Source organism: Chiloscyllium plagiosum, chromosome 2 (genome assembly GCF_004010195.1).
Source record: "Chiloscyllium plagiosum isolate BGI_BamShark_2017 chromosome 2, ASM401019v2, whole genome shotgun sequence".
Lineage (NCBI taxonomy): Eukaryota > Metazoa > Chordata > Chondrichthyes > Orectolobiformes > Hemiscylliidae > Chiloscyllium > Chiloscyllium plagiosum.
In genome coordinates this window covers 104993214-105008180 of record NC_057711.1, presented here as the reverse complement: position 1 = coordinate 105008180, position 14967 = coordinate 104993214, and the positions used below count along the sequence as shown (strand labels likewise).

The following is a 14967-nucleotide window of genomic DNA, read 5'->3' as shown; positions in this document are numbered from 1 at the left end:
TGGTTCATCACATCATCCTCCTTACCCAGCCCTTGCAATCTCAACCTGACCTACCAGTCTTTGGCATCCCAAATTACCTCACTTGTTACAACGCAAGCTTTCAGAATTTTGTAATCATTAATCTCACATGTCCCCCAGTTAAGGCTGTCTCTTGTAGGGTTCATGGAACACTCCTTGCTCCAGTCCTACTCAGGCCCCTACCCATAACTCTTTTTCTGGTACATTAATGACATCAGGTACCCATGGCCACACACAAAGTGAGAGGAGTTAAAAGGAGAAGTTGTTCAAATTAGGGACACATTCAGTCAAGCAGAGAAGGGTGGTGGTAATGCGGGTTGATCAGGTCTTCTTCCCAGGAAGGAGTGGTCAGCCCTAAGACCATCCTGACGGGGGATGGATGTGCAAACAGATTGCACGTCTGTGTTAAGAGGGAGGTAGTTGCTGCCGACAAACGGGAAAAGTTTAAAACCAATGTAAGGCATCAGAAGAATCGCAGATGTAAGTGGGAAGGGATGGACAAGTGGAGCCTGCTTGCGCAGTGTTCCAGTTAGCTTCAGTGTAAGCTCAAAGAACAGAATCTTGTTTTCCACTTGGAGAACCTGCAGCCTCTCGGACTCAACACTAAGTTCAATATCTCTAGGGCCTGATTCCGTCCTTCACCCCACATCCTGGTTCTGGTATGACATGGGCTCCATCTTGCAGTGCCAACCCATTCCCATCCACTCTCAGGCTATTAGCACATTACATGGATTGCTTTAAGCACAGACTACTCATTCTCTTCATCTGTCAGCTCTCACTTTCATTTATTCACCTTCTCTTCTGTCTTGGCCTATCGACAATCCCCTCGTCTGCCTACTACTCAGTCTCTCTGGGCTCAGTCTTCACCTATCCTCTCACCCCATCTCCTCAACCTCACCTTCAGTATAAATAGCACATTTTCCTAGCTAATCTGATGAAGAGTCACCAGACACGAAATATTATCTCTGCTTTCCCCCCCTCAGATCTTTGTTTCAGATCTCCAGCATCCCCATTTCTTTGTTTTCTTCAAAAGAGACTCTATTCCGCACTTTATATAAACATTTGATATTAATCAAGATGGAGAAGAGATCTTATTGAAATATTCTTAGGATCGTTACAGGGTAGTTGCAGAGTGGTTGCTTCTCCTTGTGCGACAGTCAGAGGGCATAATCTTAGAGAAAGGAGTTGTTTGCTTTCAGTGGGTGATGAATATGTGCAATTCTTTATGAGAGCTTTTGAGGCTGAATCCAAGGATGAAGACAGATTTTTAATCAGCAAAGAAATCAAAGGTTATGCAGAAATATCAGGAAAGTGGAGTCGACAATTATCAGATTAGCCACAATCTTACTGAATGACAGAGTGGCCTCACTGGATTGAATGACCTACTTCTGTGCCTGAGTTTTATGAATGTGCATCAACTGCTTCTTTTTTTGTATCCTTCTTCTTACTAACAATAGCGGTTTTAATAAATGACAAGTCTAAACACAATGGTAATACTCAAACATGTTAACTTTCCAAAATCATCTGTCCCATTGGTCTTTGAATATCAAAATCTTTGAATGAAATTGCATGGAACACACTACTGGTTATGATAATTTGAATGATTTTATGAAATTATACAATCATAAATCTGAGTGACATGTTTTACACAGATCCACTGTCAACAGCTGAAGATACACTTGAAGTGATCTCAAAATGACTTGTAAATACACTGCTAGAACAACCTGCACTTTGGTCAACATTGCCCATGTCAGATTTTAATTTATAAAGAAACCCAGTTTAACATGCCAAGGGACAAGAACTTCCAGCAGATTAAGGTCTCAAGGCATCTTATGCCATAAGGATTTCTTCACAATTAAGGTTATCTATTAAATATAAAATTTATAATACAGTTTTATGCAATTCCCAATAATATTACTCAAAAAAAAACACCTGCAATTTTATAGTACCTTTATGTTACTATCCAATATATTGTATTTTTGAAGAAGTAATGAAGACGATTGCTTAAGGAAGAGCAGTGGACATGATCTATATGGACTTCAGTGACAAGGTTCCGCATTGTAGACTGGTTAGCAACATTAGATCTTATGTAACAGAGGGAGAACTAGCCATTTGGATACAGAACTGGCTCAAAGGTAAGAGACAGATAATGGTGATGGAGGGTTGCCTTTCAGACTGGAGGCCTGTGACCAGCAGTGTGCCACAACGATCAGCGCTGGGTCCACTGTTATTCACAATGTATATAAATTATTTGGATGCGAACATAGAAGGCAATGGCTAGTAAGTTTGTAGATGACAACAAAATTTCTGGTGCAGTGGATAGCGAAGAAGGTTCCCTCAAGGTACAACGGGACCTTGATTAGATAGGTCAATGGGCCGAGGAGTGGCAGATGGAGTTTAATTTAGATAAATGTGAGGTGCTGCATTTTGGAAAGGCAGGTTCAAAAGTACAGTCCAGATTGATAGGATAGTGAAGACGACATTTGGTATGCTTGCCTTTATGAGTCAGTGCACTGAGTATAGGAGTTGGGAGGTCACGTTGCAGCTGTACAGGAGATTGATTAGGCAACTTTTGGAATACTACATTCAATTCTGGTCTCCCTGCTATAGAAAGGATGTTGTGAAACTTGAAAGGGCTCAGAAAAGATTGTCAAGAATGTTATCAGGGTTGGAGGTTTTAGCCATAGGGAGAGACTGAACAGGCTGGGGCTATTTTCCCCAGACCATCCGAGGCAGAGTGTGACCGTACAGAAGTTTATAAAATTATGAGGGGCAAAGGATGAATAGCCAAGGTCTTTTTCCCAGGGTGGGGAAGTCCAAAACTAGAGGGTGTAGTTTATGGTGAGAGGGGAAAGATTTAATAGAGACTTAAGGGGCAATCTTTTCATGCAGTGGGTGCCAGAGGAAGTTTTGGAGGCTGGCACAATTACAATATTTAAAATGCATCAGGATGGGTATATGAATAGGAAGAGTTGAAGGAGATATAGGCCAAATGTTGGCAAATTGTCTAGATTAATTTAGGGTGTCTGGCCAACAAGGATAAATTGGACCAAAGGGTCTGTCTCCATGCTGTACAGCTCTACAACTATAAACATCTTAAAGCCCATCTCAAAGATGTACAATGAGTTAATACAATGACTGCTCACATGTGGATAAACAGATTCCATTCCTGATGAAGGGCTTTTGCCCGAAACGTCGATTTTCCTGCTCCTCGGATGCTGCCTGACCTGCTGTGCTTTTCCAGCACCACGAATTTAAACTGATTTTCAGCATCTGCAGTCCTCACTTATGTCGTGTGGATAAATAGGTCAATCATTTAAACCCATCAAACACTAAGTAATCATTCATTTACTTTATTGTGTTGGTTATTTTGAGAGAAGAGCATAGAACGTTCTCCTGACCTGTCTTCTTTGAGAGATTATTAACACCTACTAAAATCTGTAGAACAGAAGGAAAGGATAGGGTAAAAGTACTCAGCCTGAACAAATGTTGCACCTGCTAGAGCTAAGTTAACAGTAGTACTGACTTAATCAAACCAATAGGGTTAGCAACATAACAAAATTGGCAAACAGAGGCCATTCGGACATTCATGCCTACAGTGACTCATTATGCAAGCCACTGTAGGCACTGTAACCTCATGCAAGTTTCCTATTCCCAGACTCCTGCACACTACTTTAATCTAAATAATCTCCAATATCCTCTTAAGCGCCTCAATTGAGCCCACCTTCACCACATTTCCATGCAGGGCATTTCGTAACTTAATTAGTCACTGACTGAAAAACTTACTGACTTTACCTGAGCTTCTTTTGCAGATCACTTTAAATCTATGCCCTCTTGTTCCGTTATGAGCATGAACAGTTTCTCCCTATCAACTCTATACAGCCTACTCATAATTTTGAAAACCTCCATCATTTCTCCTTTTAGCCTTTTTCTCTCTCAGGAGAACAGTCTTAATAGCCAATCTCTCCTCATTGAAGTTCCTCATCCCTGAAACTATTCTTGTAAACCATTTCTGCACGCTTTCTAAAGTATTTACATTTCTATAATGGGGCACCCCTAACTGTACACAATATTCCAGCTAAGGTCTAACAAGTGTCTTGTTAACATTTACTATAATTTCCTTACTTTATGCCCCTATTAAAACAGAGGATATGGTATGCTTTACTAACTGCTCTCTCTACCTGCCCTGCAACTTTCAATGATCTACACACATATACCACCAAGGCCTGTCTGCTGCTGCATCCCCCTTAGAATATATACCCCCATTATATATTGCATTTCAAAGTTCTTCCTTCCAAAATGCATCACCACACATTCCTCGGCACTAAAATTCATTTGCCACCTACCTGCTCACTCTGCTGACTTATCCATGTCTTTCTGAAATTCGACATTGTCCTCCTGTCCAATGTACAATTCACATCTGCAAATTTTGAAATTGTCCCTTGTAGACCCAGACCTAGATTGTCTTTATTTCCTTAAAGAAACAACTTATTTTATGTCATTTTATGCTGATTAATTCCATTCAGCACAAACATTTCTCAGCAGTTCCAACAGCAAAGCTTTGGCTGGGGGTAATTTGAAGTGGAATATATGAGGAAAAGTAAGGATCCCAATACCAACCCCTGGATAGATCTTTACTCTTGTGCATAAATCCTTTTAGTGCTTCACTGGTCTCCATCACTAACTCCTCTAGTTTTACAACTGTCCCTCCTCTAATTCTCAGATCCTCTGTTTTCACACTCATATTTCAGTCCTTTTTACCCTCACTATTTGTTGAGATACCTTCAACCATTGAGATCTGATGCCCCAGGATTCCATCTCCAACTCTCCGTTAAAACTACAGATAATATGAGCCCTTTAACTACCTTGTCCTTTGGCTCAACATCCATTTTCCTTAAAGACTGCAAATGCAATGTTTGCATTCATTTTGAGAGGTCGAATGTATAATAGCAGGGATATACTGCTGATGCTGTAAAGGCTCTGGTCAGACTACATTTGGAAGTTGACAGTAGCTTTGGCCCCAGATCTAAAGAAAGGATGTGCGGACCTTGGAAGGGATGCAGAGCAGGTTTACAAGAATGCTCCCAGAATGTAGGGCTTGTCATCAGTAATGGTTGAGGACTCTCTGTCTGTACTCAGTGGAGTTTAGAAGGATATGGGGGGAATCTCACTGTCACTTACAGAATACTGAAAGACCTGGACAGAGTGAACACAGAGAGCCTAGGACCTGAGGGTACTGCCTCAGAATGAAGGGATGATTCTTTAGAACTGAAATTAGGAGGAATTTCTTCAGCCAGGGGATGGTGAAGCGGTGGAATTTATTGCCAGACATGCTGGGAGAGCCAAGTCACTAAGTGTATTTAAGACAGAGATAGATAAGTTTTGATTAGTGAGAGGATCAAAGGTTATGAGAAGGTAGGAAAATGGGACTGAAAACATATCAGCCATGATCGAATGATCAGCAGACTCGATGGGCCAAATAGCCTAATGCTGTTCCTATATCTCATGGTAGTTTTTGACATCCATGGCACTACTGAAATGCAAATTGTTTTTAACTTCAAGTATTTGAACATTTGAGCATAATCTAAAGAATGATTTTAACTCAGTCAATCCTCCATACCTTTGTTATGATCAAGAAATTCTTCTGTAAATATTGGAATATTAAACATGGACATTCTTCCTTGCTGCTCATTGTCGATCTTCTAAAGAGAAAGAATGGATAAATTAATTTGAAGAGTTTAAGGGAAAGGATGCAGTAGCTAAGTTAATTAAGAATGGCATTAGTACAACAGAGAGAGACATTACTTAAGTTCTAAAGATTAAGGTGTAAAGTCAGCTTGGTTAAAAATAAGAGATGTTAAAAAATGGTAAGATGTCAATGGTGGGAGAATTTATAAGCATTAATCACTAACAGTATTAACCACACAGAAAAACATGGTACACAGGAAAAAATAATGGGGATGTGTAAGAAAGGTACAGCAATAACAGATCTAGATGTAAATTTTATGTACTGTATTTGGTGTTGTCTCCTTCTTTAAGAAAAGGATATAAGTGCATGAGACACAGGTCAGAGCAAGTTCATTTGACTGATACCTTGGATGAGGGGTTGGCTTACGAAAAAGACTTGAACAGATTCGGTTGGTTTGCACTGCAATTTAGAATCATGTCATGCAATTTGACAGCTCATGATCTTATTGATTGATGGAATGGGAATGATGGATCAAATAGTTTGTTTCTGCCCCCAACTCTCATGCCTTCTTAAATTCATATAAATCCAATTCCTTTGCAACGGTTCTGTATATTACTCTACCTGATTCATAATGCCATGCAAAACAGTTTTCAAACTGATGACTGTACTGCACTTTCAATCTTCCAGTGCTTCTTGTACAACCACATTAGTTAGATGTTGGCTTCTTCAGAACCAAACATGTGCTACAGCTGTAAAATATGAAGCTGTAATTTCATGCATCATCCAACTCTACAAGCCCAACTTGGGGAAAAAAAGTGCTCCAGTTGATCCAGTTCTAGCTCAGCTGAGTGGGGGACAAAGACAATGGTATTAAGAGAAAAGTACCAAGACTGGATGTCTGAAACGCTGACCTTTGTGCTCTAAGATTTCATTCTGACTGTACAAAGGTCAGAACAAAGAAAGAACACTTGAGCCCTCGTCATGAACCCCTTGACTCATCAATGCCAACTCAAACTTACATGGTTGCCCAAACCTTCCATGTATAGCCCTCTTCCTTTTCTTATATCAACTGATGCCAATGCATGATCCTCACACTCCAACCTTTGCTTTGACCCTCAATGCTATCCTATTCAGTAAGATAAGGCAAACTTCAGGACCCATGCTGAGATGAAATAAAAATTTACTGTTACTGTTAAGAGCCCATTCTGGGCATTTCAATTCCTTCAATATTTAAAATCACTTCAAGACAAAAAAACAAGCATTATATTCACAGCTTCAAATCAAAGACTTCATAAATAGTTTGAGCTGACCAGAAGTCCAATATGAAAAGATTGTTGGAACATTCCATACAGCGGCACGGTGGCTCAGTGGTTAGTACTGTTGCCTCACAGCACCAAGGTCACAGTTTCGAATCCAGCCTCGAGTGATTGTCTGTGTGGAGTTTACACATTCTCCCAATGTCTGCGTGGGTTTCCTCCGGGTGCTCCGGTTTCCTCCCACAGTCCAAAGGTGTGCATTTCAGGTGAATTGGCCAAGATAAATTGCCCGTAGTGTTAGGTGCATTAGTCAGAGGAAAATGGGTCTGGATGGGTTACTCTTCGGAGGGTCGGTATAGAGTTGTTGGGCTGAAGGGCCTGTTTCCACACTGTAGGGAATCTAATCTAATCATAAATCCTACAATAATAGCTCTCAGGCTTGTGTCAATATACAGAGTGAAATAGCAAATACTATATATTTTAAAACTGCATCTATTTGAGAGTCACGAGTCAGAGAGTCATCCCAATCTGACCTAGTCTCATTTGCCAGCAGCCAGCCCATATCCCTCAAACCCCTTCCTATTCAGATACCCACCCAGATGCTTTTGAAATGTAATTATACTTGCTTCCACCAGTCTTTTGACAGATCATTCCATTCACCAAGCACACTCTGTGTAAAAACATTTCCTGTTATGTCCTTTTTAAGTCTTTCCCTTCTCACCTTTCCCTTCTATGGCCTCTAATTTTGGACTCCATCACCCTAGGAAAAAGATCTTGGCTATTCACCCTATCCATACCCCTCATGATTTTATAAACCTCTACAAGGTCACCCCTTCAGTCTCAGACACTCCTACAATAAAATGCCCGAGCCTATTCAGCCTGTCCCTATAGCTCAAACCTTCCAGTACCGTCAACATCCTTTAATCCTTCCTGTATCCTATCAAGATTAACAATATCCTAAAATAGTATTTCAAAACAGGCCTCACCAATGTCCTGCACAGTCACAACATACAGGACTTTCTAACTCCTGTACTTATTGTAGTGACCAATGAAGGCAAGCGTGCCAAATGCCTGTGTCATCATCCTGTCTCCCTACAACTCCACTTTCAAGAAACAATGCACCTCCATCCCTCAGTCTCCTTATTTGACAAAAGTCCCCAGGGACCAAACATTGTGTAAATCTTGCCCTGGTTTGCCTTACCAAAATGCAACAACTCACATTTAACAAAACTAAATTCTATCTGCCACTCCTCGGCCTTTGGTCCACTGGCCCGTCTAATGAAGGTCCCATTGTACTCTGAGGTAACCTTCTTCACTATGCACGACAGCACCAATTTTAGTGTCAACTGCAAACTTACTAACATACTGCCTATATTCACTTCCAAATCACTTATATAAATGACAAAAAGCAGCTGACCCAGCACTGATCCATGAGGCACACCACTGGTCATAGGGCTCCAGTCTGAAAAACAATCCTCTACCAGCACTCTCTCTCTCTTCTATCTTCAAGTCAATTTTGTATTTAAATTGCTACCCTCCTTGGATCCCACGTGATCCAACCTTACTAACCAGTTTACCATGCAGAACCTTGACAAAAGCTTTGCTGAAGTCCACATAGACTACGTTTACTGCTCTGCCTTCATCAACCTTCTTTGTCACATCTTCAAAAAAAAAAATTCAAACAAGTTAGTGAGACATGATTTCCCACACACAAAGCCATGCAGACTATCCGTGATTAGTCCTTACTTTTTCAAATGCATGTACATTTTGTCCCTCAGAATCCCCTCCAACAACTTATCCACCACTGATATAAGGCTCATCGTTCTATAGTAGTACCCTGGCTCTTCCTTAAATAATGACATCACATTTGCCAACCCCCAGTCTTCTGGCACCTCACCAATGGCTATCGATGACAGGAATATCACAGCAAGAGACCCAGCAACCTTTTCCCTTCCTTCCCACAAAATGTACAGTAACACCTGATTAGGTCTGTGGATTTATTTACCATCTGATGTTTTTTAAAAAAAATGTAAAAAGATTTAAATCTCTGTGCTTGATATCTCCAGTAGGTTTATCCACATTTTACTCACATTCAAATCTGATATGAACACTCCAATAGAGTCTTCCATGCAGCCCTAGACTTCTCCAAAAGGGTACCCTTTCTCTCCAAATATCTTCATTAAGTTTAAATCTTTTTTCAAGTGTAATGCACAACCCACTGACAAAAACTGAGTCTGTTTCAAAGCAGCTGCATTTTTGCACATTTAAAGCTGACCAGCAAAAAGAGCGGCTTCCAAACTTGGCAGGGACAGCACTTCTGGAATTGGGACCCTGGCACTATTTTGGCGAAGCTGGAGATCTCTCACCCTTAATGAAAATTAAATCAGTTTACTTCACAGCCACCATTGTGTATGTTCAGGTGAAAGAAAGGTTACATTTGTGCATAATCATGAAAATACATGAAATTTCATTTGGACCCTTCATTTTTGGGTAAAATTAACTTGTGTTACAGAGCCATCTGGAGTCAGGTTTCTGCAGTACATTAAGCCAATTATAGCACACTTAAAGCAACTGCCTATCCCCGCTATAACTGGTGATAGCTTGTCAAAAATAAGAGCAGCTTTTCGTGTACTCCACCACTCTGGCAGGCAGTGATAATTTCTGGAGATCATTCAAGGAGTTGTTTTTCAACAAAGTATAGATACCATAAGCAACCCTCTGTTGACTAAAACATTTTAAAATAAAGTTAAATTTTTTAAAGTAATCCAAATGAGCCATTTATCATAATAAAGAAATAAATTTTAAAAAGCTCTTACCTCAGCATGCATGCCATTTGACATTGAATGAGCAGATTCTGGGAAAAAAACAAGCTAATTGAGAAACACACAAGGATGAAAAAAAAGTGATCCATAAAATTTCCACCAGCATTCGTATTGTACCTTTGGGTTTTTTTTCTTTGCAATCTGACATACAATTAAAAGATACGCATCAGTAAACATCTATTTTTGGTATACTACTCACAATCCAGTTCTTCAGCAAACAAATATTTTAGTTAGTATATAATGACAATGACATAAGAAAAAAAAAAGTGATACCTTTCCTTAATTTCTTTTCCTGGACAGCAATTGTGCTCATTTTATAAGCTTCAGTTTTCTGATACTCCTGCAGTTCTTTTATGTATTGCTGTTTTGCCCGTTCAGCTTCATCAAGGTAGCACTTAAAAATAAAAATTAAAAGATTTTAAAACATACATTCAAGAGTTCCAGTGATCCCATGTCTGGGAATTGCTGCTTTTAACCCGCAAGTAACAGAAAAACATTAAAGCAGTTTGTAAAGCTATTGGATGCATAGGTAGAGAATTAAACTCAAACATAAATCAGCTAAAAACAAATTGTTGCATCAACCAAACTGAATGCAAGCTGTATTACAATAAAAAGTGAGAAACAGCGACAGAGGGGGAGCGACTGAAGGGGAGGGAGAGAGACAGATACGCACACTGTCACATAAAGCAAGGATTGAAGCAGAGCAGGGCTAATGTCGGTTAAAAAAAAGGAGACTAGCAAAGCTAAGAAATAATTAAACACAAGATTAAGAATTTTAAAATCAATTCATGATGGACAATAAGCAATATAGGTCAACCAGTGCAAAGAATGAATGAATGGGACTCAGTGCAAGTAAGGATAGGGACAGCAGATTTTTGGACATGCTCAAATTCACGTACAGTGGAAAATGACAGGATGGCTAGAACAGCGGTGTTCTAACGCAAGGGCAATGAAAGCAATGGAATTTCCAGTAGCAAGTGGAGGTAGGGTGGAGAAAAGCAAGGAGAGAGATGTGGAAGTGGGCTATTTTTTGATGGAAGATTTTCAAAGGTTAGAAACTACACTCAGCATTAAATCTTATGCTGAACTTGCCAACAGTCTTGCAATGCCCAAGTTGATGGTCCGAAAGGGAAATGTAATTTATGATTTCAATTGAAGCAAATGGACATCCAGCCCTATGTAAGCAGCAAAAAGCAACGTAACCTCAGAGGGACAGTGAAAATGACACAGAGCAAAGAGTCAACACCATACATGTGGATCAAGACATTTTGCTTTCAGATGATAATTCTTTTAAATTCAGAATTTCTCTATTGCTGGCAATGTGAGAATTTATTGCCCATCTTTAACTGCCCTTGCAAAAGTGGAAGGTCACCTTCTGAGCCAGTGACTTAAGTTAATTGTACACCATTCTTGGAAAGGGATCCAGATTTATGACCCAGTGACATTGAAGGAACAGCAATATAGTTCCAAGTAGGAATGCAGTGTAAGTTGGAGGAGAATTTGCAGGTGACGGTGCTTTCAAGGATCCATTGACCTTGTTCTTCTCGGTGGTGTAGGTTGCAAGTTTGGAAAATGTTGTCAAAGGAGGTGAAGCAAATAGAACACACTGCTGTGACTGCCGACCAGTGCTGGAGGGGTAAATATTAAAATGGTGGGCCTTTTTGTCAATCAAATGGACTGCTCTGTTCTGGATGGTATTAAGCTGTTTAAGTGTTGGAGCTGTACATATTCAGGCAAAAGGAGACTATTCTATCTCATTCCTGAATTGTGTCTTACAGATGGTAGCGAGGTTTGAGGGAGGAAGGAGGTGGGTCACTTGCAAAAGAATTCCCAGCCTATGACCTGCTCAGATAGCTGGTCCAGTTATCTGTTTAGCCAATGGGAAGACTCAGCATTTTGGTGATGTAATATTCAGAGATGGTAATGTCACTCAACTGCAAGTAGCAGTGACTAGTTTCTGTGTGGTTGGAGAAGATCAATGTCTGGTACTTCTGTAACAAATGTTATTATCATTTAATCAGCCCTAGGCCCAGGCAGTTCCTTCACTGCAAGGCACAAATATCCTGCACATTGATTGCTAACGACTGCACATTCTCACCTCGAATATTATAACGGAAGAAGGTCATTCAGGTAATTTAAGCTAGGACACACCTGAGGAGCTCCATGATATCCTGGACTAAAATGATTGTTCTTCAACCACAATTATTTTCCTTTGTGCTAGAGCAACAGCAGAAAGCTTTTCCCATTTACTTCAAATGTTATAAGGGCTCCTTAATGCCACACTTGGACAAGTATTGTCTTGATATCATTAACAATCATTCTGTCCTCATCTTTGAGATTCATTTTTTTTTGTCTATGCTTGGATGAAGAATGTAATTTTCCACATTTCTGGGTCAATGCCATGTTATAGCTGTGCAGTAACTAGATCTGCAGCACATCTATATTACTACAGCAGAGACCATAATCTTTGCTCTACCTTATCATTTTAACAATTCTTTGATATCACGTGGAGTGAACTGAGTTGGCTGAAGGTAGAATATCTGTAATACTGAAGACCTCAGGAGAAGGCAAAGATAGATCACCCATTCAATACGTCTGGTTGAAAATGGTTGCAAATAAATTTCCTTTTCTTTTTCACTACCACAGTGGGTGCCCACATAATTGAGGTTAGATATATGCTTGGGGGTCCCTCCTCCAATTCATAATTCGAATTATCCACCATCAATCACAACTCAATAGAGCTGAACCCAGTCCGATCCATTTGCTGTGGAGTCACTTCGCTCTACAGTATGTTGTTTTGCTGTTTTATATGCACGCAGCCCTGTGTTGTAGCTTTAGTTCATTTTTAACATACAGTGAGTGCTGTTCCTGTCAAGCTCTGCTGCACACTTTACTGAAAGAGGATTGGTTTCTATCTTAATAATCATGGTAGATGGAAATCCAAGCTAACATACTATTATGGTGGAATACAATTCTACTGCTAAAGGTGCAAAGCACTTCATAGATATACAACTTTTTTTTCTGAATTCATTCCAATTATGATTTGGAGGTGCCCGTGTTGGACTGGGGTGTACAAAATTAAAATTTACACAACACCAGGTTATAGTCCAACAGGTTTATTTAGAAGCACTAGCTTTCGAAGCGTTGCTCCTTAATCAGGTGGTTCAACTGAAGATCAGTAATAAATGCTGGCATTGCCAAGTCTTGGTTCAACATTTGTGATATGATCTATTAAATAATTATGAAACCACTCTGATGTTAAGGCAAAGGGATTTAAAAAAAGAACAAGTGTTGTAATTTCATCAGAAGCCACAACCATAAAAGATTAGATGCATTTCAACTTGCCATTCAAATAAACATCAGTTGATACTACTCTCTACCGCCTATTCCTCAGTCAATTACATACCCAAATTGCCACTGTTTATTCAATAGATTGTTCATCTATTTTACAAATCTGTTATGAAGAATTTTATTAAAAGCTTCTTGAAAATCCATACCTTCTACATGCTTCATCAACCCTTTCTGTTACTTGTTCAAAGAGTTTACTCAAGTTTCATCAAACAGTTTGCCTTTAACACTTCCAAGCTGACTGTAATACCATTAATAGGGGACAGTCAGATAATACATTAAATGCCACAAACCTGTTTATCTTCAGGTGGAAGTTTGCTCCATTCACTGCCCAAAGTTTTGGTGATTTCAGGAAAAGGTAAATCTGGCTGCTGTGCCCGCAACTGCTCACGCCGTTCATTCAAAAATCGCATATAGCCTGTCAGTGGAGCTTTGGGACCATTGGGAATATTCTTTTTTCGTTTTTTGCCCTTTGGCCAGCCTCTCTTCTTAGTCACACGCTGCTGCCAAGAATGGAAAAACATGCTTGAATTGTCAGCTTAAAATATGGCTTAAGTATTTGCTTCTTTTGTATTTTATGCTAAAGATGGAATTCTAAAAATAAATGTACAAACTTTCGATAAAAGTTGTCTGATGGAAACCGTTATAAAATGGAGGTTGATCCCCCACCGAGAACCACAACCATATCACCCAAAGGGAAATGCCTTGCTCTATAATCTGTTAAAAGGAATGTTTGAAAGGGTGCAATGCATTATTTCAGCAACTTCTAGAGTTTAAGTAAAATAAATCCCTGACATGCACTTTACAATCCACAAGTGACAATTTATCTAACAAACAAAACAACTAAACTATTAACAAACCGAACAACTTCCCTCTAACTATTAACTATCACCAAACAACACAAGATTCTAATGGTATGCTGTTCCAATAAATACAAGTCTCATTTATATAACAATTGAATTTAGTCTCTCGAAATTACAGCCAGGTTTGTGTCTTCCAGAACTTTCTATCTTTTCTGCTGATCCTTCGGTCGGAATGTTTCTATGTAGATTCTTCTGTCAGGAATTTGGATGGTGTGCCATGATAGCCTAGTAAATAGATGGTGCTTTCCCTAAGCACTAAGAGCTGTTATCTCTTAACAGATGGCAGTTGCGTCTCTCCCGATTTTCCAAAAGCTCTTTTATACCCTTGATAACCTGTTAATATTTTTACAAATTAGACTGGTTCTAGGTTGTCAAAACCATCAGATTTAAATTTAGAATCATAGAGATTTACAGCATGGAAAGACCCTTCGGTCCAACCCGTCCATGCCAACCAGATATCCCAACTCAATCTAGTCCCACCTGCCAGCACCCGGCCCATATCCCTCCAAACCCTTCCTATTCGTATACCCATCCAAATGCCCCTTAAATGTTGCAATTGTACCAGCCTCCACCATTTCCTCTGGCAGCTCATTCCATACAGGTACAACTCTCTGCGTGAAAATGTTGCCCCGTAGGTCTCTTTTATATTTTTCCCCTCTCACCCTAAACCTATGCCCTCTAGTTCTGGACTCCCCCACTCCAGGGAAAAGACTTTGCCTATTTATCCTATCCATGCCGCTCATAATTTTGTAAATTTTCATGAGGGCTCCCCTCATCTTTGGATGCACCAGGGAAAACAGCCCTGGCCTCCTCAGCCCCTCCCTATAGCTCAAATCCTCCAACCCTGGCAACATCCTTGTAAATCTTTTCTGAACCCTTTTAAGTTTCACAACATCTTTCCGATAGGAAGACCAGAATTGCACGCAATATTTCAACAGTGGCCGAACCAATGTCCTGTACAGCTGTAACAT

The 14967-nt window shown here is 39.9% G+C and overlaps 1 protein-coding gene across 5 annotated transcripts in view; it reads right to left on the bottom strand.

Annotated features, from left to right (window-relative positions):
* The window catches only part of LOC122562520 (SWI/SNF-related matrix-associated actin-dependent regulator of chromatin subfamily E member 1-related-like), a 34070-nt gene that overhangs the window by 9822 nt on the left and 9281 nt on the right, over positions 1 to 14967 (bottom strand). For 2 of the 5 annotated variants that reach the window (XM_043715398.1, XM_043715387.1), the window contains exons 4-7: positions 13427 to 13636; positions 10059 to 10179; positions 9780 to 9817; positions 5639 to 5720 (exon numbers count right to left, since the gene is read on the bottom strand). In XM_043715398.1, coding sequence (XP_043571333.1) covers positions 5639 to 5720; positions 9780 to 9817; positions 10059 to 10179; positions 13427 to 13636 — 451 coding nt within the window. Of the gene's footprint in view, positions 1 to 3237; positions 3457 to 3722; positions 4493 to 5638; positions 5721 to 9779; positions 9818 to 10058; positions 10180 to 13426; positions 13637 to 14967 lie in introns of those variants that run through there. The other 3 variants (XM_043715428.1, XM_043715419.1, XM_043715408.1) reach the window with 3 other exon arrangements.